At 44.1% G+C, this 22,394-nt stretch overlaps 8 protein-coding genes across 8 annotated transcripts; 4 read left to right on the top strand and 4 right to left on the bottom strand.

Annotated features, from left to right (window-relative positions):
• Positions 1-172: 172 nt before the first annotated feature.
• Bfra_006696 (uncharacterized protein) lies at positions 173-642 on the bottom strand (the record flags this gene model as incomplete). The annotated part of the gene is made up of 3 exons (XM_037337066.1): positions 173-236; positions 427-616; positions 639-642. 3 exons carry the CDS (start codon positions 640-642, stop codon positions 173-175), a joined length of 258 nt encoding a protein of 85 aa, XP_037198432.1.
• Positions 643-1,467: 825 nt separating this feature from the next.
• Positions 1,468-2,071, bottom strand: Bfra_006695 (uncharacterized protein; the record flags this gene model as incomplete). Its single annotated transcript, XM_037337065.1, has 3 exons — positions 1,468-1,656; positions 1,821-1,941; positions 2,031-2,071. 3 exons carry the CDS (start codon positions 2,069-2,071, stop codon positions 1,468-1,470), a joined length of 351 nt encoding a protein of 116 aa, XP_037198431.1.
• A 3,696-nt stretch (positions 2,072-5,767) lies between these two features.
• On the top strand, positions 5,768-6,200 carry Bfra_006694 (uncharacterized protein; the record flags this gene model as incomplete). Its single annotated transcript, XM_037337064.1, has 2 exons — positions 5,768-5,869; positions 5,961-6,200. 2 exons carry the CDS (start codon positions 5,768-5,770, stop codon positions 6,159-6,161), a joined length of 303 nt encoding a protein of 100 aa, XP_037198430.1. The 3' UTR covers positions 6,162-6,200.
• Positions 6,201-6,667: 467 nt separating this feature from the next.
• On the bottom strand, positions 6,668-8,063 carry Bfra_006693 (putative alanine racemase family protein; the record flags this gene model as incomplete). The annotated part of the gene is made up of 5 exons (XM_037337063.1): positions 6,668-6,778; positions 6,867-7,288; positions 7,499-7,667; positions 7,811-7,907; positions 7,930-8,063. 5 exons carry the CDS (start codon positions 8,061-8,063, stop codon positions 6,668-6,670), a joined length of 933 nt encoding a protein of 310 aa, XP_037198429.1.
• A 2,563-nt stretch (positions 8,064-10,626) lies between these two features.
• Bfra_006692 (putative serine threonine protein kinase protein) lies at positions 10,627-13,538 on the top strand (the record flags this gene model as incomplete). The annotated part of the gene is made up of 2 exons (XM_037337062.1): positions 10,627-12,088; positions 12,145-13,538. 2 exons carry the CDS (start codon positions 10,627-10,629, stop codon positions 13,536-13,538), a joined length of 2,856 nt encoding a protein of 951 aa, XP_037198428.1.
• Positions 13,539-14,378: 840 nt separating this feature from the next.
• Bfra_006691 (putative btb poz domain-containing protein) lies at positions 14,379-16,150 on the top strand (the record flags this gene model as incomplete). Its single annotated transcript, XM_037337061.1, has 3 exons — positions 14,379-14,610; positions 14,668-14,916; positions 14,967-16,150. The coding sequence occupies 3 exons, from the start codon at positions 14,379-14,381 to the stop codon at positions 16,148-16,150; spliced, it is 1,665 nt and encodes a 554-aa protein (XP_037198427.1).
• A 2,530-nt stretch (positions 16,151-18,680) lies between these two features.
• Positions 18,681-20,580, top strand: Bfra_006690 (putative carboxylesterase protein; the record flags this gene model as incomplete). The annotated part of the gene is made up of 4 exons (XM_037337060.1): positions 18,681-18,941; positions 18,991-19,277; positions 19,327-20,493; positions 20,547-20,580. The coding sequence occupies 4 exons, from the start codon at positions 18,681-18,683 to the stop codon at positions 20,578-20,580; spliced, it is 1,749 nt and encodes a 582-aa protein (XP_037198426.1).
• A 275-nt stretch (positions 20,581-20,855) lies between these two features.
• Bfra_006689 (uncharacterized protein) lies at positions 20,856-21,749 on the bottom strand (the record flags this gene model as incomplete). Its single annotated transcript, XM_037337059.1, has 1 exon — positions 20,856-21,749. The coding sequence occupies one exon, from the start codon at positions 21,747-21,749 to the stop codon at positions 20,856-20,858; it is 894 nt and encodes a 297-aa protein (XP_037198425.1).
• Between the last annotated feature and the right edge of the window lie 645 nt (positions 21,750-22,394).

Raw genomic sequence — 22,394 nt, 5'->3', positions numbered from 1 at the left:
GCATCAAGTGTGACAAGTTGAGCACCACAGATGAATGCTGACCTGGTCGATTTTGAGATAGGATTCTGCAGGTGCTGGAACAGTATCAGGGAATAGGTATGGGTATTCCTCTCGTATAATACTATCTTCCTCAGGTGGTGAATATGATCATAGTAAATGTGCCGACGAATACTCAAATCGAAACGAAAGAAGGCATAGCTATTTGGAATTGTAAATTCTGCTCCTTTTCATCCGGTCTGCCCGATATACTTTCGCATTCATATTCTTCTCCCCAAAATTTATATCAGGTATCAGGCACAGACTTGATGCCAAATCTAGCCATTGTGCTCAGGATGAAACCCAATATTGCAATCTTCAATTGTTTCGGGATCCTTGATCTTTTGTTCATTGGTGTCTGCCACATAAATCCAGGGTTTGCGCCAGTACACCCCATTGCCATGTGCAGTTGCTTCACCTGCCTTGCAGTGGATCGAACGTGTTTGAGACGTAAAGTCGGCTGATTTTCGCAATGGTCTGATTGATAAATCACCAACGTCATACTTTCTGCTTCTTTGAATTGAATATTCGCTCTGCTTCCCTTCAAGTAATGGTAATTTGTTCAGGTATGTAGATCCTACTTTAGGGAATTTCAAATTGACACATTATTGGTGAGTATCAAAGTGAGACCGGTGTGGAGAATAACGACAATGCTCGCTACCAAGAAATGAGTTTCAAGCTTCTGGAAGCTTTAGAAGGCGGGGCTCGGTCGGCAGGACGGCAAACGCTTAGCTTTCAGGCGAAGCCAGTGACTGAAGGTTTGAAGGTGGAAGCCGCTGTCGTGTTCGATTTCATGTTTATCGTGCTCGTTTGCAAGTACCGAACGCGAAGCTTTCATCTCCGATCATCACTTGTCTGCCGAAGATAAACCCAAATTTACTTGTCGCTCAAAAGTATCGACACATGTCGAAATAAAGATGGAAAAGTTGAGATCGAGTTGGAAAGGCAACCAAGAGTGTTGGGAAAGTAATTTCAAAGAAAGGATCTCGAGAGTTTCGACAACATCCTCAGTCAGACGACAGGGAATGTCGCACCTGGCCCAGGGGATGAAGCCTTTCCGGGAAATAAGATCCTAGGACTCATGTCGTTTTTGGGACCCGATACAGGTAACGATTACTCGAATTAAACTCCATTTCCGATTTCTGACTTCGCGAGAAGTGTCATTGTTTGGTCAGGAGCGAACTGGTAGAGTTTCAGTAAAGCTCGTGAAGGAAATCAATAAAGATATGTATACACTTATTCTCAAGAATGGAAGTAAACGAAGATGCCGTAACCAGATGGGATCACTATGATATATATATTTCCATGTTGCTCAACATCCAAAACCCCTTCTATGGCACAATCCATGCTAGTGAGGTGGAGTATTTTCCCAGCAGCCGCAGCTCGCGCAGTATGCGAAAAATATCATCACGTGAAACTCACTGAAGCGATTTAAATCTCAGGGCGCAAATTATTTTTGCTAAATACCGGCACTGTTTTAGATCGTGAACGAAAGATAGTTCTTTTTGCAAAGGAAGGGGTAACTGATAGCAAGATCGGAATTTTTGGGTCTACGTCCAAAAGTCTTTGGAAAACGAGGTTCATTGGGCTGCCTCTTGTGCTTGGTCCAGAACCTCTCATCTACAATTATACGATAATTACACATTGGTGGCACAGAACGGTGATGCAGCCAAAAGTTCCCTATCATTTACTCAACGAATGGTTCAACATGTACCAATCTGCTGTACGGGGCCGAAAGGTGCGTTACACAAATTAATCAGATGCATGAAGTCTCGCACACTTACCCGTTGGAGAATAACGACGATGAAAAAATCGGTTGGCAAAAGCTTGCCTCCGAAGTGAACGAATTCAGTAATACTATAGGCTATAATACAACATAGAGCACAATCGCCAATGCTTCTAACCCTATGTATATACTGTTTGCGTTGAAAATTTACAACGTTGTCAAGGATTACCCTGGATATGTTACCAAGGGCTGTCGCTTACCTGCATACAGGAAGAATGGGTACTCGTTGTACAGATACTGTTGAAGCATCACGGCGTAATATCCATAGTATTGAAGAACAAATGTTCAGCTCCCCAAGATCGTAGGCATTCTCGAAATATTGTCTTCCGAGGACATAGTGACATCGGAGGATCAAAGGGGTTGGTAGCTCATTGGTGCTGAGATGGGCCACAAAATCATGGACTGGCACGATATCGCTTTCCCGGTGGGATAAGCGTTCGATATTCGCTTTGAGGCATATAGCACGAGAAATCCTAAAGCCGCAAAATGAACGCTCTTATGGTGTTCATGGCTGGTGTAATCTGAAAGACTACCCAGTAAATATCACGGGTTGCCACACGTGAACAGGCATCTTGCCACGATCTGCGGGAAGCTCTCAATTCGAAGTACAAATTGTACGGTGTGGAATTTGACATCGATAGTAAATCCGAGGTGCAATCTATGCTGCTGCTGAAGAGAAAATACCAGCCTGTTAAAGTTCTCTGCAAAAAAGTCATCGTTCTATTCGGACAGCTTAAAGCTTTTGATTATTTGAGGTATTCTCGAATACTCCACTATGCAAATTTCTTGTTCTACACTCTGTATATTCTTAAACATCCAGTTCATTAGTCTTACTATGCGTACTGGTCCCGGTTCTTCACTTGGTTTGCGCTCTTCTCCGAGCAACTTCTGGAATGAGAATCACCCTCTCCACATCAGTGAGCTTGAGAGATGAGAGCTCAAAGTCGTGATGTCAGATATGAACCACCGGATCTGAGCCGGGCTGAAAGTCCATGGTCTATCTAGCAGTGCCAAAGCTTAGAAAATGGTGCTAGAGACTGATCACTCCCTTTCCTCTCCCCCAAACAAGATTCTAAGCGGCTTTACACTTTGGTAAATTAGCCCTCGTTGAGAGCGCGAGTTGGCATCCATTTACCGATGTATGATGATAGATACTTTCAGAATCGAGAAAATTGAGAGATACAGGACAACGAAAGTCAAAGATGATCTTAAAAACAATTGCACATGTACCAGGGTTGTGAAATGACCGACAGATCGATTGCACTGTCAGATCATGTCGGTCAATCGCTTTTTTTTTCTTTGTCAACTGACATATTAAAGATGATGAGGGATTTTGATTCATACAGACCATCTTGCACAAAAAATTCAGAGTATCTAAGAATTCAATAATGTGATATTCATATGACTGTCGAGAGGTTAGCTCTGTCAGGTCAAATGGTTTCATATGATTGATCTTGATATAATCATCTGAAATGTACACCATAATTGGTGAGTTTGGCACTGAAGCTCTGAAAGTTCTAGCTACAGTGCGGTCGTATTTATAACCCCATTCCATCTCTCAGCCGAGATCTTCGAGTGCTGTACATCCACAATGATGATCTGAAACATCCAAATGCGTACAACGGATTCTAACTTCACCTTCAGATACTCGTACGTACACCCGTGCACGTCTACGTGTCCAAAAGTTCCTTTAGCTTTTGAACCTTCTTGAAAGTTAAGCATAAGAACCTTTGAACACTCGCCACAATATTCTTCATTGATCGATGCTAAGTTCTCGAACATCTATAACTTATTGCACAAGTTCGCTCATGAATGTTCAGTCAATTTCTTCTCCACCCCGCGATTGTTTAAAACAATTGCCACGAGTATTCATTATTTTAAAAGTGGAGTCTAGACATCGAGCTGCCTAGGTATACTTGTCCAACACCATTTTGCGACGACCTCATCGTTTCGCCTGCGTTTTAAGATTCGACACTTCCTAATCAGTATCATTTGGGAAATCTAGCGCTCTTTGACCACCATCGATTGGAAATAATCAACCACTCTCTCAATTGTTACCCCTCCTTGATCAATTCAGCCTCGAACGTTCATCTACCGAGTTTCAGAAAAGCCCAAGTATAGTTGATCAGAGCCCCAGGACCTTGACAGCAGGAACTCACACTACGAGTATTCGAATCCCGGATCCAACGACCTCAGATGATGGTTAGATAGAAAAGTCTTAGCTTCCAAAGGTAGAAAGTGTGGGAGAGATATCCATGACCTTCAAAGCCCAATCGGAACTTTATCGTGTGGAGTCTATTGAAATAGAAAGCTCGACAATAATACTGGATATTCTTACCTCTAGATCATCTAGTGCCAACTTGAGTTGGAGAAGGACGTTATTATATAGTTCTCGACACGGACGAGGCTTGATTCTCGCACCAGATGGATAAAATGAATCGATAACACGGGGAAAATGTAATTAGAAGACTTGACGAGCATCCAAGAATTCGCGGAGAATCCTAATAGATAAGTAACAAGATAATGAATGATCCAACAAGCCAAAAATCATAGAAAGTTGAAAGCTGATAGTGGACATAATAAACTGCATGATATTATGACTTGTGAATTTCTGGTGGAGCAGTCAGAGGGCATTGGGGAGTTCGCTAATCCCCCCATAGAAAGTTCTCGAGTAACTTTAATATCGAGCTTTCAGACTTAACACACTATCTTGTAAGACCTTACAATAATAGAATGGAATCTTCTTTTTTCAACCCAAACACCGAATCCAGAACCTTTAAGGCCCCGCTTTTCCCGGCTACCGATGCTAGTTAGACATGCCGATACATCCGACTCAGCCCTGCAGCTAGCGCAATGTAGTGACATTCTTTCGATAGGTATCCGAAGCGCCAGCCAGACAGACACAGCGTTTGCGAGTTTGCGAGAATGCGAGAATGCGCAGTATAGGATGATGTTCAATGATACACATGTAGTATCTATATCTCAAACAAACCCCTTGATTCTTTTCGTTCACTTGCAGTTCATCCAAACTAGGACCTTGTACAAACCGTTTCAATACCGCACTAAATCCTAAAGCATAAACGTCCTATCTAGTGGGGACATGGACTTAGAGAACAGCCCACAAGGAAGATGTAGTATTGAAGTTTGTGTTTCCCAACCCCAACATTTCCTCAAGAGATATCGAAACTATCTATTTTAATACTCGATAAACTCTCCATGAAAATCTTAACAGAATCAAACATAAACTCAAATTCTAAATCAATTCCACAGCACTGGAAATGCGCTTCTCAAGGCGTCCATCAATCTGTGCACCCACTATAAGGTCAGTGACCCCAACCCCAGCACCCCAGCCATCATGATCCTCGTATGCGACTACCTATTGCAGAATCTCTGCCTCTCCACACGCGCAAACTCTCAACAACAATTGTCAAGCATCCACCTGCATGCGCAAACAAAGCCACACTCCTCGACGCGCGAATCGTAGCTGCGGATACGAAGGTTTGCGTGCTCTTCAAGAGCGAGGATACCGCTGCAGGGCGCCAAGCGGCCAAGCGTGTCTTGCTTGTATCACACGCAAAGGCTTACATCACAATTATATTGGGTTGTGTATGGATGAACCTTTAAGGATCGCCGGGTGCTGCGGCTAGGATGTTTTGCAGTGGTGTGTGAGGAGGTATAATAAGAGTGCTTATGACCCGTACAGTGAATGTGTCTGTGGTGCTTGCTTACTGTTGTATTTTTTTTTATCCTCGAGTGCAATTGGAATTACATCTATCTTCCTCATTTAACCTCTATCTCTCAACCTCTACACTCCTCAATCTTCTACTCAAATCCATCAAAGCCCGATCATCAAACCAAGTATCCGATAACAACAAGATTATCTCGCATTAAGATTAAACAAAATCAATCCATCCATCCATCCTCCCAGAAAACAAATCTGAAAACATGGTCGCCGCAAATCCCCGCACTACTCTCCACCCAGCCATGATCCGTCAACCACCCGCTGCCTACAACGCCAAAGGTCAAGATTTCGAAATGAGGGAACCTGTATGTTCATTCCTTTCTCTATCTCCCACTCTCACCCTTCCCCTCCTCTCCCTCCTAAACCCAAACCCAAACCCACACTAACCCCCTCAAGTCCAAACACGCCAACATGTCCATGTCGCCCACTCCCACCGGCACACTTTCCCGCACCAGCAGTACCGATTCCCATGCATCCGGTAGCGCACACGCTGCAGGAAGTGTTCCCGTACACCAGAGAGGTGGAGGAAGTGGGGGATTATGTTGTGGAATCTGTGCTGGGTTGGCTTGCTTTGAATGTTTGGAGTGTTGTTGTTAGATATTGGGTAGAGGGGGGATGAGGAGAGGTAAACGGAGCACGTTGGGTTTATTTTTTTGGGTTGCGGGGTTTGGGGGTTTGATAGGGTGGGGAATGCTTCACTCGTGATGGATTGGGAACAATTGGATGGATCACGCCTGTTAGCCTGTTTATGACTTTATGAAATGAAACTGATTTTACTCGGTACTTCTGCGTTTAAAGTGGTCATATTTTGTACGGATCGCAAAGGTTGAAATACGTTGATGGATTCATGTTCATTAGCATTTATCTGAAGGTGATTTTACAAGTGGTATCAAACAAGTAGTGACTGGCATTTATGTTCAATTATATGTTCTTCCGCTCCAGCTCTAAATTTGACACGCAAACTACAAGCCGCAATCCTCGCATGTTCTCCACCGATTATATGGCTGGTGTTTGCAATATAGGCGCAACGCAAAGAGTTCTTCTGTACTCAGAAGATATAGGAGAGTAAGAATGAAACGTTTTCTCGAATAGAAAATATACTACTAAGATTTCTCTTCTTCAACTTCCTCCTTGACCTTGAAATCTTGTTTCGCTGGTCTTTCTCCAAATATCGTACTGCCGATTCTGACTTCTCCGCTTCCTTGTCGGATCGCCTGTTGGATCATTAGTTCTAATGTCACAATAAAATCTCCCAAAAGAAGGGAACAAGGAGATTAGAGGTATGAGATGAAACAAACGCACCTCTTCAAAATCCTCACTCATACCCATGCTCAATTCCAACCCCTCTATTCCCAACTCCTTCTCAACTCTATCTCTCTCCTCCCTCAACACTCTGAAATCCTCATTTTCCTCACCTTCTTTCATATGGCTTCTAGCGATCGCACCAATAGTCATAAGTCCCACTAGTTTTAAATACGGACATTCTTCAATGACGTATTTACATAATTCGGTAGTGTCTTTCCCAGGCGAAACGCCGGATTTTGAGGATTCACCTGAAGTATTGAGTTGGATGTGGATGTTCAAGGGGGAGGGCTTTGAGTTCGAGTCAGCGGGCATAGGAAGAAGAGAGCGTCCGAGGGATAATTGGGAGGCCTTCTTTTGAGAATCGATGGAGGAAACGAGGTGGAGGTTGAAGACTGTGGAGGCGAGAGGTTTGCATTTATCTAATGATAAGGTTAGTGTCAGGTTTTGAGAGAAGATGAGATGATGAGGCCTGATTAAAGTAATCTAGACAGGATTTCGAAGCTCATTCAGGCGTAAGAGCATCCAAGATCTATTTCTCAAAACTATCATGTGACTCATCCCGACCTCAGTTGCTCACTGATCTTTTCAGACGAACACAACTCAAGCATGCATAGAAAAATTAGACGTACTACTCTGTAACCCTCCAATAAAATGCCACTTGATACTCCTAGGCAGGATCTCCGCCTTTTCCATCAACTCCTGTGCATAGTTCTCTCCAAAATGTTCGACATTTGCTTGCTCATGAAGAGCTAGGATATCCGTTGCTGGCTTGAGTTTAGAGACTGCTACTAATCTTACCTAGCTTTTGCGTCAGTACACTCGTGGGTAAATGGGTTGAAACAGATATAGATAGATGAACAGAAACAACAGTTGGGAGGATGCGAAAGAGAGGCACGTGTAGGGATGTATGGTTTCATGCAGGTGAGGGGCAATGAACAAACATTTCTGGTTCCTGCGGCGTTGGTGACACGTTCAGAGACGGATTGAAAAGCTGAGATGAGGGTTTTGGCCCGGGCTGGGTCGCATGTGAGCTTCATTCTTAGATTTGGATCTAGGTTACGTTTGTTGTTGGCTGTCAAGTGTTGATTTGGTGGGTTTGTAAAGAAGATTTGTCAACCATCTTCGGCTTTTTGGTGGGGAGTTTATCGATAAGAATCTATGCGTAGAGCGGAGCGTGGCGGAATTACTTGGCATTGCGAAAATGAAAAAAAGCATGGTCCATATTATTAAGGACACGAGAGATTTTACTAGATGAAACCCTTTCGAACCAAAAAAATCTATTTCGGTAAAGCATGACATCCACGCAGCAAACAAATTTTATGCCAGGGGTTTTGCTTGTTTGGGACTTTGAGACCAGATGAGTTGTGGATTCATCGTATGTCACTGTTTATGTGTTCAGTGTGGTCGAGAACGCAATAGCGAGGATGAGCCTGGCGAGGGTAGGTGACTAATGGTCTAAGGAAGGAGGCACCGAATAGTGTTGTTGGTGATACGTACCCTCCTCGACGTAACGGTTGATACGGTTGATACGGTTGATGAGTTGGTGGTGAGGTAAGTGGATAGTGTTGGAAGTTTGTGGTTGAAATGGTCGAGAAGGGACAATTTTTCGAAGAATTCAATGTTGAGAGGTCGTGCAAGTGGTGGCTTGGATTCGAAGGATGATTTTCAAGATAAGGATTTATTATTATGAAGCATAAATTGATTGCATGTGGGTTTGATTTGACGAGATTGTCATTATGCATAGATATTAAAAGTAGATGGAGTACATGAGATTGAAGGAGGTTATATTAATGGGGCGAACTATATGTATGTGTAGCAATATGTGTAGCAATATGTGTAGCAATATGTGTAGCAATATACATACTTTCTCTGAAATGATAGAAGCACAATCTGGATCTTCTTCTTTGTCTCGTACATTGTACGCTGGGAAATGTTTCCACTGATGTACATGCGTACTCCAAGATATTATTACACTTGACTCTGGGGTTGTGTTCCATGATCCAACATACTGGATGGTGCATTATTTCCAAAGATCACGATAATTCTGGAGCCTCTATCGTCATGCTCCCAAAGTAGTGGCTGAGATGGTCGACGGATCTACCAAACTTCCCACATTTTCCTTCCAAAAATGTATATCATCGGCGTATCCAATTCATGATTTGATCGGGAAGCGGCTGTGTACTTTTGGAGATCCGCACTGTTCAGTAGTTTGTTTTTCTTAGGTTCGATGTGAGTAAAATGGAGACTGATTGTACATCGTAGAATACCGGTACGTCGTAAAGTATCTGACATTGCAGAACACATGGCGGCATTTGCACTTAGACTTGGACTCGGACTTGTTATACGTGGACAATGGAGCAAGATCGTGACGAGTCACTACACACGAGGAGCAGCGATGATGAAGTACCGCATACGAAGACGTGAAGAAGTATCACACTTCTGCTCTCTCCATCTTGAAGATGTTCCAATTACACACACAACACATGCAAAATTCTTCTTTTAGTCCATGATCATCATTGCATATCCCGTATACGAAGTGACTAATGCACAATATTACGAAGGGAGCCCCTTAACCCCCCAATCGTGAAACTCGTAAGGCCATTAGGAAGTTTACCCGATTGCCTACCTGCGTAGTTCTTTACACATTCTTCGTTTTTGGTCCCAGATCTATCTCTCTGTGGTGTGAATTGATTTTTACGGAGGATGGATGAGCAAGCTAGTCTTCTGTAACTGCAATATGAGAGGTCGAATCTCTGCACCGAGTAAGCCTTTTTTCTTGGTGGTGGCCCGTTGGAAATCCCTATTGGCTATCATGACCATGGATGGCTATCTGTACCTTGCATTCTCGACCATTCTTGACCCCCTCTTACAGTCCTGACCCCCTTGATAATGTTCCGTGCCTTTAAGACAAAATGTTGAACTTGAACCCCAGTATTAAGAATTTTATTAGATGGCATCTAGGTCCTAGCTACCTAGCTATGTAGGCACGTAGCTAGGTGGAGAGAATTAAACTTATAATAACTTATCGACTCTTGTCGTCCCTTTCGTCCCTTTCGACCTTTTCGACTTTGGCTCCATTTTTCTTCTGCTCAAGGGACGAGATTTACATCTTCAGCTTTCTCCACAAGGTCTCTTTCGGTCTCCTCTCTTCTTGTCAATCTTTACCTCGTATGTCCCGTTTCTGCTCTTAGATCTTTCATCACCTCAAGAAACGGAATAGAAGAGAAAAAATCGATACACACGAATCGAATTTCTATTACGAAGATTATTCTTTCAATTCTTTTAATAGATTCAATTCAACCGTCATTCTTTCTTCCTTTCTACCCTTTGGACTTTGTTTCCTTCATTTCATTATTGGAAAGAGTTGGTTCCAATTCTTCTGTTGGAACTAGCACAATACTATCTATCCAACTGATTATTCTTCCGATTGTTGATCAAAACCCCTCGAACACGCTCGACGCGAGTTATAACACGAATGACGGCCATCCATTGAATCAATTGATTTCATACATTCGTTTCGCAGACTATCAATTGATTGAAATCTGCTAAGATTCTCTCTTGAGATTCACCACTTACACACTTTGTGCAAATTATTATTTTTATTTCTAATTTAGTTTTACATTTGAGACGAGCAACATTCCATAAGGAATCTTATCTCCCCCCCCCCCCCCCCGCCACTGATTCAATCTCAGATCTCCAGAAAGATCTGCGATTTTATACTTGCTTTCTCCACACGAAACCCCTACTTTTCGATTAAATGTCACTTCGTTCCCCTCGATCACCAACAGATTTCTCGCGGCGTGGCTTTCAGCCCATAGACGGCGGCGATATGACCGAAAACATCCCCCTCACACAAGTGAGAACTAATGCCTCTTCCACAGGAGCACGAAAGCCTGGAGAAGGAATACTGGCAGGAAGCTCGGAAAATGATTCTGGCAAAGAAGATGAGAAGCAAGGAATGTTTAGAAAAGGATTTGCCGGCAGAAGGAAAGTCCATCCCTCGAGAAGAGGAACAAACGGAGAGGAGGTTTCTGTCAATGGCTTGGGCAGATTTTACAACACAATCATCAATTTCTCGGTGGTCACTCGTTACATGTTCTACGTTGTGCCAATTGGCATAATACTCGCCGCACCAATCGTTGTTTTCGCTGTCTTGTACCCAACGGCAACTATTGGAAAAATGAAATTATACTTGTTCTTCACTTGGATTGAGATTATCTGGCTTAGTATTTGGGTTTCGAAGCTATGCTCTAAAGCCATACCATACATCTTCATGTTTTTGTGCGGAGTTGTCAGCACTGGCGTTCGAAAGTACGCAACTATCCTGAGAGCTTTGGAAATTCCATTATCCTTGGTTGGATGGGCTATTACCAGCTTAGTCACCTTCACGGCCTTGACGACTAAAGAATTGAATAAGCTGCACAAAAATGGCAAAGACTATGATGGCACCATGGATCCATGGGTTAATACGATGAAGCGTGTTCTAATACCGACTTTGATTTCCACAATCTTACTCTTGGTAGAGAAACTCATCGTCCAACTGATCAGTGTCAATTATCACCGACGTTCTTTCGATGGACGTATCAAAGAATCAAAGCACCTTATCCACTTGCTTGGTCTCCTCTACGAAGCATCCCGAACCCTGTTTCCAATGTACTGCCCCGAATTTGCAGAAGAAGACTACATTATCAGCGATAGTATCGAAGCCGTCCTTCAAAAGACGAACAGAAGACTATTGGGACATAACAGATCCGGTTCAAATACGCCAATGAAGCTTATCGGAGATATTGGCCGTTTTGGTGACAAAGTTACCTCAGTCTTTGGAAATATTGCATCTGAAATTACTGGAAAGCAAGTTTTCAACCCCAATTCTGCTCACTCCGTCGTTATCGAAGCACTTGAGAAGACCAAATCCTCCGAGGCATTGGCGAGACGTTTATGGATGTCTTTCGTCGTTGAAGGGAAGGACTCTTTGTCTGCAGACGATCTTGAGGAGGTCCTTGGCGCTGGTCGCAAGATGGAAGCCGAGGAAATTTTCGAAGCTTTGGATAACGATGGAAATGGCGATATCTCTCTTGATGAAATGATCATGAAAGTAGTGGATATTGGCCGCGACCGAAAATCAATTGCAAACAGCATGAGAGACGTTGGACAGGCCATTGGTGTTCTTGATCAGGTCTTGCTCATTATCGTTCTCATTATTGTCATTTTCGCCTACAGTAAGTTTCAAACTCAAATTTTCAACCGCAGGGTCACACTCTAATCATTTGAATAGTTGCTTTCCAAGATACTGGTTTCCTCACCACATTGACAACTGCCGGCACGACTCTCTTGTCTCTATCTTTCGTTTTCGCTGCAACTACTCAGGAGTTCCTTGGTTCTTGCATCTTCCTTTTCGTTAAACATCCATACGATGTTGGTGATCGCGTCGATATTAGTTCCGAATACCTTGTTGTGGAACAAATCTCCTTACTTTTCACCATTTTCAAACGCATCGACAACATGAAGATGGTACAGGTACCTAACATTGTACTAAACAACCTTTGGGTCGAGAACATCACTCGTAGCAAGGCAATGAAAGAACAACTCGACATGTACATCTCCTTTGATACTACCCTCGAGGATATTGAACTCCTACGCACGGAAATGGAAAATTTCGTTCGTCATCCAGACAATGCTCGTGACTTTCAATCAGACATTGTATTGGAGGCTGTGGGCATTGGAAACATGGATAAGCTTCAACTCAAGGTCGAAATCAGACATAAATCTAATTGGCACAACGAAACAGTCCGCGCTGCTCGTCGCTCCAAATTCATGTGTGCTCTTGTTTTGGCCTTGCGCAAGGTTCCAATCAACGCTCCTGGAGGTGGTGGAGATGCTCTCGGTGGACCTGCCAATCCCAACTATTCTGTCGCTGTTACAGATGAATGGGCGGCCGAAGCACGGGATAAATCATCAACCACTAAAGACTCAAAGCGCCTCATACCTACAAAATCTCTCAAAAATACAAATCCAGATCTTGGTCCAATAGATACAGAGGAAGAGGCCGCGGAACATTTGAATGCAAGGCGCCCTGGTTTGGACTTTGCGCATAGTAACAGTTACAACGACAACGATGATATATCGACATTGGGAGACAACAATTTCGACCACCAATATGGCAATTCAAGGACATCTCTGATGAAGAGAGCAAGCACCCGAGGTAGACGAAAGCCTGGAGAGCATCTACCACCAAATGCATTCCAGTCATCTCCTGGTTTTAGCGTTACAATAGACGAGCCTTCAGGATCAGGAACTTATGGAAATTCTTTCATGAATGAAGGTGCTTCAGGTTCCACTGAGTACAACTCTTCATATGGTAGTGGAAGTGGTTATCAAAAATATGCACCGTTCCCTGCAAATCCATCTGGTCAACTCGGACGTAACGCATCCGTTGCTTCGAATAGAAGTCAAATTGGACCCGATGGGGCTGGTATACCATCGTCGACATCACTATACCCATCATACTCAGCAGGACAACAGTCTGCCGGTGTAGCTTCCAACTCGACTGCTAGCAACACATCACAAGCTGCTCCTGGTCGAACTTTAGTCGGTAGCGCACCAGCAAGCCAAGCGAGAACTGGAACTGCAGGTGGTAGTCGACCGAATGTTGAAGATGAAGAAGAGTAGAGGTAGAGGAAGATTTAGCAGAATACAGACTGGATGGGACTAGATTTCTTTTTATTACAGGGTCGGGAGTCAAACATACTATACCCGAATATTTTTGCTCGTAATTGATGTATGGATTGGCAAAATGATAACGAATTTGTATGATACATTTGTTAGATAATGTGGATGCTATATTAGCTTCCACAATTTCTTAAGGTGGATAAGGGCGTGTCAGAATAGAACCATAGACTGACTGGTGAGGAGAATTTATGAATGGAATGGGCAATTCAAGCAATTTTATGCAGTCATTTAAACACTCAGCCTTGGAAGTCTTTGCACATTGAGACATAACATCTAGAATTGACAAGTTGATCGTCGGAAATGCCGCCTTAAATGCTCCTAGATCTCATTCCATGATGTAGTGAAACCTTGAAAGATGATGAGACAATCATACGCCATTTATGAGTCATGTGATATGTCATCGGGTATTTTCCAGTTTAGGTTAGCTTATTAGTTTTATCTCCGAGTCGAGCTTCCATTCCATTGTCTCAAGCCACCGGGCAGGATCAATACACCGAACATATTCGCTTTCCAAAACGGGAAGCTCTGTCATTGTAATTCAGAGATAAATCATGCTTCATTAATTGATATTACGCGTCTGTCGTGCATCTACCGATTATTTTCACGGATTATCTTGGCCCGAGGAATCTCTTTTCCGGCATTCTGATCACGTGTGACTTTCGTGCGATTGTCTTTGCGTGGAAACGCGGTGCAGGTGTGTCTCGCAGAATAGTAGGCTTAGAGAACTGATATAGCAAGTGCTGGGATATCTGGATTGAAAGTATGGACCAGAGAGCCACGATGGCGCAAAGCAATGGCGTTGGAGAGACGAATCTTGCGAGAGGCACACCGCCCGGTGCTTCAGGTCCATCGGGCGCCTCGAGAATGGCAGACCCCCCTGGAATACTGAGGAATCCAGAGGCAAGAAATTGGAATACGGATATTCCGAATTATTTGCCTCATGAAAAGGTTTTCCCAATTCAAATCGGGACGGAACTTTTTCGGTTGAGTGGTGCTAGTCTGAGTTCTGATGGTATGTATTCTTCCTTCTTCGCATTTCCTTGTCGAAAATAAGATTCTGGAAGGACAGAAAATTTCAAATTGAGTGCACCAGCTAAGAAACCTAGAGCACCCTCATACTTTTCCCAATATTTTCAATGTCAATTGAGGCAAGCGGAAGAGAAAGGAGAAGATCCAAATACAGCTATCAGGACCCTTTACATCGACCGAGATCCTATCACGTTTAGGGATATATCACTTCATTTGCAAGGATATCATGTCGCACCAAGGGATGCAAGTCACTTTGTTAAGTTATTTGCCGATGCTCAATTCTATTCATGTTTGTCTTTCCCTTTCCATTACTTGGTGATCTGTGTTAACAGCAGACAGTACCAAGGCTGATCTCTCAGCTATATGAAGAAAATATCTTCATAACAGTTGGAGATCGAGAATTCCAGATTCCTCGCGAGCTATTCTCTGATCCTGGAAACAGTCCAAACTACTTCTCCCTGAGTTTTACCATCTTCTTTAGCTCCCCTACTGAGGTATTTCCCGGCCTAAGTAGGGAAGGTCTTCTTCGACCACCATCTATCCTCCCCCCATCAGTACCCAACCGCTCTTCAAAGACATTTTCCGAAATTCTTCATCTTCTCCGTGGTTACCCACTTGAAATCCGCAGTCCAGAACATCGCGCTGAACTCTTACGAGATTGTCGATATTTCCATCTTAAAGGTCTTGAACAAAAATTGATTCCTCATTCTATTTCTTATAATCTACTACGCAAAAAATCAGAAATCACAATTCGACTCGCGGATATCAGACAATCTGGCCTCTCTATCCTAACAAATATCTCCCCATCTACCGCACCCTCTCCCGAGCCTCTCACCTCTCCAAACCCACCCCCAACATCATCTGTAGGTTACGTACACTATCAACGCCCCTTTGCTGATTCATCGCCCTCCGATCTTATTCTCGAGATAGGCGATTCGGCTACACTGCTTCACTGGGATACTATGCGCTTGGAGTTTTTCGGAGAAACGAAAATACGGATGGGTAGATTGTTGGAGGTTGTGGCTACGAAACTCAATTTGCCAGTCAAGCAACCCTTGGGATTATTGATGAAAAATGGTGGCGCGAGCAGCGAGCCAGCTAGTCCGGGCAAGAGTGGATTGAGTGAGGAGATGGTTAGGGTAGTTGTTGGAGAAGACTGTGGGGTGGTGTGTGATGGGAAGGTGGTTGATTTGAATGGAGCTACAGACGAGAATTCTAGTATTGGTGGTCAAGGAAGTAGCAAAAAGAGGAGAATAGGAGATGGGATTGCGCTTGCGGCAAATATAGATGTAGGCCCTGGATTAATCAAAGATAAAAGCTGGATTGTGAAATCGGGGCAGTGGAGGCTGAGGGTTCAGAATCATGGGGGTGGTGTGCAAGGAGCGAGGATGGGAGTGGGAATGGGGGGACAGGCTTTGGTCAATGGGAAGGCGGAGTGGGAATGTGTGTTGGTAGCTGTGAGATTGGATGCTGTTAGTGGGGAAAGGGGGAGGAACCTGAGTAGAGGGTTTCTGGGTGAGTGAAGCGTATGGTGGGGTGTAATTCAGAGAGTGGAGGGAATAGGAAGAATGGAGAGAGAAGAGATCTCGAAATTTAGGCATGGTAATTTCTGGTTGGGGATTGCTGTACAGAAAGAATCAAGGAAAAATCAAGATGGCTTGTGAATTATTTTTTACAGTGCTGTGAGAGTAAATGCGGTGTAGTTGTGGTATCATCTTCGTTTTCTTCACCGTCCTCGAGGATGAATGGATGTTTGATTTGACTTTACGCAATGCATCGCCAGATGTGAGTATAGAAGTATGGTTCGAGTCTTTTCAAAAGGATATGTGGATATGTGGATTGAATCTCCCTCGCGACAGGGGAGACTTCGTGTTTTGGCTGGAACACGGGTATTCGAGGTTTGTAACTTAATGAGTCTGTTGGCTCGGTTGTGTGTTAGTGGTATTTTCTCGCTAGAGGAAGTTCTGGGGTGGCTTTTGTATACCGGATGGAAGTTTGGAATAGGGAGTTCTTCGCCCAGGGAGATTGGGAATGTAAATAGATAATGGGATGAAGTTGGAGTGGTGAGTTTGAAGTGACGGGGTTTGAGGGTTGGTGTTGGTATTGGTATTGTAGTGACGAGAGATGGAATGATGAGAAATGTAGTGATGGGGGACGGATGTGAACAGGTGGTATGCAAGTTGAGAGATTTGGAATAGGGATGGATCATGGGGCGAAGTTGGTATTGGGGATGTAGTGATGGGAGTTGGATATACGTGGGAGGGAATATAAGCTGAGAGCTGGGAATCTAGGAGTCAGGTCAAATAGGTCAAGAAGGACGGTGATCAGTCTAGGGCGAGTATTGAAGTTTACAGTGTGTGCGAGGGTGATGGTATCAAAAGATTTCTGATGTTTGGGATATTGACTGGGTATTTTGGTGGATTCTGTAGGACGCTACATGTCAAATGTATGGGATAGGTACGGGTGAAGGGGAACCGAGCTTTTTGGCGAACATCGCAATGAGCTGAAGAATAGAATGACTGGGTTCAAGAATTTACAGAATGACTCTCCCGTGAATTATTTAACCAGGAATGGAAGTGAATGCGTGAATCCCAGTTCTTTGATGGTGGCTATTGGGGCTGTAACTTGCGGTGTGAGAAGACTCAATAGTAATGCTGACAGCGAGTATGAGAGTTGAAATTTGTCGCTTGAGAATTATGTCGGACCAAGTTACTACGCGGATCTTGTGTTACGGGAGGTTGGATCTTCACATGTTGCCGAAATGATGGATTATATATTGATCAAGGAACCCCCGGGATTATGGACTCTATTTTCTTTTTCTCTCTTTCTTTTGCGACCGGAACCATTGAAGCGTTTTGTTATACAATATGTGGCAAGTAAAGATAAATCAGTCTGTTGCAACATAGAAGTTGTTCTTTATATCATTCTCATGTCTTTGGGCAATTAAGCATTTGCTTTGCGAGATGGCAAATAAGATCCTAATTAACGTCAATAACCAACTTACCGGTACGGAATGCCAGTTGACTATTGCTCGGAATATCGTTATCTTAGGGCAATCAAAACTTGTAGACGTCAACCAACAACCACTGAAACTTTGGAAGGAGAGCTACCTCCGCAATCGAGATTGAATTTAAGATCTCATTGTTGGAGGCCAGCTCCTTCCTTCCGTGTACTAGTAGATGATGGGGTCTAGTTTTAACCCACGAATAGCTCGGTGCTCAGATAACACTCGTATACAAGAGGGATAAAAGCAAGTAACGAGAACAAACGAGAGAACAACTTGGAAGCATTCGCCCGAGCGCTGGAAAATGGATTACAGTTGTTGCTAGACTGGGACGGACTTGATTTTCTTGGCGCACGGGTGTTGGGTAAAACACGAGATCGCATTTATTCTCTACTCCTGTAAAGTAAAATCGATAGAAACCCAATAGATGGGTATTTTTAAAAATAATGACGGCATGCTTCGAAATCCATTGGCGGGTTACACAAAGATTGGCAGCGACGGCAGTACAAAAGACATCGAGAAGCAATCAAGGTTTCTGACACCCGCACGCGCACTTAGAAAAAGTAACCAAGGTCACAGGTGTCTGATGTGCAAGCGGGACACGTGACTAGCGTTGGAGCACTTCATCCAATCACATCCAATACCATCCATCTGGACCAAAGAACGAAATATGCCATTCATTTTACTTAGACCAGTCATGCAGATAAGACTACTGCACGCCCAGCCACTATGATAGGTAGTCTCGGCAATAGCACACATGGGAACTTGGAAGCTGCAACACGATGCACCATAATACCGCCATTACTCGTAGATGCCGAACATGATGGTTCCTCTGCCTAGATTTGGGTAGTCTCTGACGTCCCTCTAAAATGTAGACAGTAGTCAAATTCTAAATACAGGTAAACATCATCCTTACTGTCGTGCTCATTCTCTTATAAGATGGCCTTTCCTTTTCCTGACTTGTGATCCGTCTATTGTTCTCTCCTCTCATCCCTCTCCGTTTGTATCAACATCTCTCACCCCTTCTTTCTTTCCTTCTGGCTTTCAATATGAAGCTCTCAATATTGTCGATCTCTGCCATTGCAGTGTCTGCAAATGCTTCCGCTCTTTTGGAGAGCCGTCAATCGAATTGGACCGTCGGACAAACTGTTCAGACAAGCAGTGGACCAGTCGATGGGCATCCTAGTCTAAACAACTCGCAAGTTTCCGAGTACCTAGGTATTCCATTTGCCAAACCACCTGTCGGGGACTTGAGATTTGCTGCACCAGTTGCATACAATGGTACTACGACTATCAATGGTACTAACTTTGTAAGTAAAACCACCTGAAGACATTCGGCAATTGCTAATACAAAGATAGGGCTACACATGTCCCGCACAAACTACCACTTACAATGCTACCGTCATCGCACAATCAGATGTTACTTCAACAGGATTGGGAATATTGAGTCTACTTGGAGGCTTGACCGCACAAAGCGAGGATTGCTTGACCTTGAACGTGTGGACGAAACCACAAACCGGCGATTCGAAGAAGGCCGTATTAATGTGGATTTATGGAGGCGCGTTCAGTAGTGGAGCTTCTGCCACCCCCGCATACATCGGACAATACATTGTGGAACAAGAAGACGTAATTGTGGTAACCTTCAAGTAAGTCCTAAGCTTCTTGGGCTCTTGAATTATACTGATTGTGAATTAGTTACCGACTAAATATTTTTGGGTTTTCTGGAAGCCCCGATAGTCCTGCCAATGTCGGACTCCTAGATCAGAGATTGGCCGTCGAGTGGGTTCGTGATAACATTGAGAATTTTGGTGGCGATGCATCCCGTATAACTCTGTTTGGACAAAGTGCCGGTTCAGCATCGGTCGATCTCTACAACTATGCTTGGGTGCAAGACCCCATTGTTGCTGGTTTCATCCAAGAGTCTGGCACAGCACAGAGTTGGGGTATGCCAAGTACAGCTGAATATGTCGCCACAGCCTGGTATAATGTGAGCGAAGCTTTGGGATGTGGCGGCGCATCCGCTAGTAACGTTACTAGTTGTATGCGTACGAAAAACACAACGGAAATACTCAGCGGGATATCGGTCACCACCGATTCCCCTGGATCTTTTGGTATATTAGGAAGCTTTTTGCCTACCGTCGACGAGATTGTCGTATTCTCCAACTACACTGAACGCTCCTTAGCCGGCAACTTCACAAGTAAGCCCCTATTGATTGGAAGCAATGATGATGAAGCCGTTCTATTCGTCACCGCAAATGCGCTTCAAGGAGTCAGTACTTCCGATGCAGCTGCGCAAGTTATCAATCTAATTGGGTTCACTTGCCCAAGTGGTTATCGCGCAAATTACTCAACTCAAGCCAATGTCAACACCTGGCGTTATCGCTACTTTGGCTCCTTTCCCAATACGATGATTGTTCCTAATGCTGGTGCATGGCATGCCGCCGAAATCCCCCTTCTTTTTGATACAAACCTTGCCAACCCACCTGAGACAACCGAACAGATAGCAATCGGAAAATACATGCGTGGCGCATGGGCTGCGTTCGCCAAGAATCCTGAAAATGGCTTGACTACCTACGGATGGCCAAAATACGACGCTGCAGAGGATACGCTCATTAGATTGGCATACAATAATCAGACTGGCACAAACGCTGCAAACCCATCGTTATACGATGCGAATTGTCCTACAACACCCGTTTTTAGCATGAGTATGGATAACGCAACGTCAACTTCGACAGGGACTTCGACAAGCAGCTCGAGCTTAGGCTCCGCACCCTCAACTGTAACAACTTCCGATGGAATAAGTTTGGAATCTGGGGTTTTGGGCCTGGTATTGGCAGTGATAATAGGATCGCATTTCTTATTGTAAGTTCCACCGAAGGCGTTAATGTTGTAATCTTCATGCTAACTCTACGTAGGAAGGAGATAAGAGCAAGTTTAATCTTTCTTTAAATCACGCTTGGATTGTATGGCAAGTGTGCACATGAAATTGGGTTTCCACAGTCCATCATGATGTAAAAGACATGCATCACATCGCATATCAACTACCTTCGGATTTCCATCCGTTTGATCCATCTCGCAAAACAAGAGCATGCTTAAGAAAATTTAAAAAGTCAGGCATAAACAAAACACAGAATCCCGATATTAACCAAAGTTACTCCGCACTCTTACCTTATGATCTAAATGCTTAGGAGTGGACCTGAGCCTATGTTATAGGTTGATAGGGGTTAGAAGTTGGATAGACTAAAAGATCGTACGCTACTCTTGGTGCAAGATGCTCTGCGATGCTCGAGGTCAGAGTCGAATCGACGGCGAGCTCTTATACTGCTGTGGCTGCGAGGTATTTCGAATGCGCTTTGGGCACGCATGGGTTGACTGTGAGCTTTTCCACTATCATTGCTGCGAGCGTCTTTGGACTGTCCCTCTTTGAGCGCGGATTTGTGAGAATTATGACTACTGTGAAGGCTGCTGGGCTGTGAACGCCGTTCTCCGAGGTATGTTGAGGGGCATTTGTCTGCGGATACGGAGGTTGGCGTCGAAGGGGGGTTGGAAGCCTGGTAGTTAGCTGGGCCGTACGCCGGGTGGTTTTCCGGATCTCTATTTAAGGCGTAGGCCGACTCGTAAGCTTGGCCAGAATCGATTTTCGATTGTTGTTCCGATATAAATGCTCCAAATCTATCCTCTTGTCTCACCATGGTCTCCTTGTTCTTCGTCATGTGTTCGCCTAGCGCTCTCTCCAATTTGTTTATGTGTGAAAACTCGTTTTCGGCAATATTGTAAATTCGCAATTCATCGTAGTATTGGCCGTCAAATCTCGTTCTGGCTTGTCTGATTACTTCCATTGCTTCCGCTCTTCCCCGCGGGGTTCTGTTCTCTTCTCCTGCCATTATCCAGTGTTGACGCAGCATAGCCGTGATGTACAATATGCGCGAAGCACCCTTATCTAACTCTTCCCCGTACTCTTTGTTGCATGCTGAGCACCAAGTAGAGAGTACCGCCCAACTAACCTCCCCATCTTTATTCCATTCTCGTTCCTCGGAATGAAAGCTGGAACTCTTGTTGGTGTCATATCTACTGAGTTCAGTTGGCGTCTTGGCCACATCCCTGTCTTTGGAGTGCATGCATAGGGGTAAGATGGGCAAGTCTGGATCGAGACCGTGATTGAAGCGAGTGGCGATGATGGCTTCAGCGGGGTCTGGGAGTACCGCGTTATGTAGGCAGTCACCCTCGAAGCGGTTGAGGTTTATGTCTATTGAGCTCTTGCTAGAGGATATCGACGTGATGAACACTGAGTTTGTACGTGAGGATCAAAGGCTATTGTGTTGGAAAGGGTATGAGGATTTCTATTGTTAGGTTTCTGTACATGTTGAGAGAGCTTGTCAAGAAGGTAGGGAAGGAGAAAAAATCAGAGTACTCAAGGGCAAATCAAATTGTTTTGTTCACAAGGAAACTTTCAGTGAGGAGTCATTTGCTATTCGTCGTGACGCATTCCGTTAATGCGTGTCGAATAATCCATTTTGTTTAGAACGAATTCTCCAATGAGGAGCCATTTGCTCTTAGTCGCGAGCCAACTTCCTCAAGTCCTGTCATTGCATGGATTTTGAATACTGAGGGAGCCATTGAAACAAAATCGCTCTTTGTGAATCTGAGAGAGATGTCGTCGGCTGGCGCATCGAGTGGGTATCCCCAAAATAGGAGTTGAAGTTAGAGAAAAGAGTGAATTGAGACAATCGGTAAACAGAATTTGGATGGAAAGCGAAAATCTT

The sequence above is a fragment of the Botrytis fragariae genome, assembly GCF_013461495.1.
Source record: "Botrytis fragariae strain BVB16 chromosome Unknown tig00000000, whole genome shotgun sequence".
Lineage (NCBI taxonomy): Eukaryota > Fungi > Ascomycota > Leotiomycetes > Helotiales > Sclerotiniaceae > Botrytis > Botrytis fragariae.
Note: the sequence above shows the minus strand (reverse complement) of the source record. Positions and strands in the feature narration are given on the sequence as shown.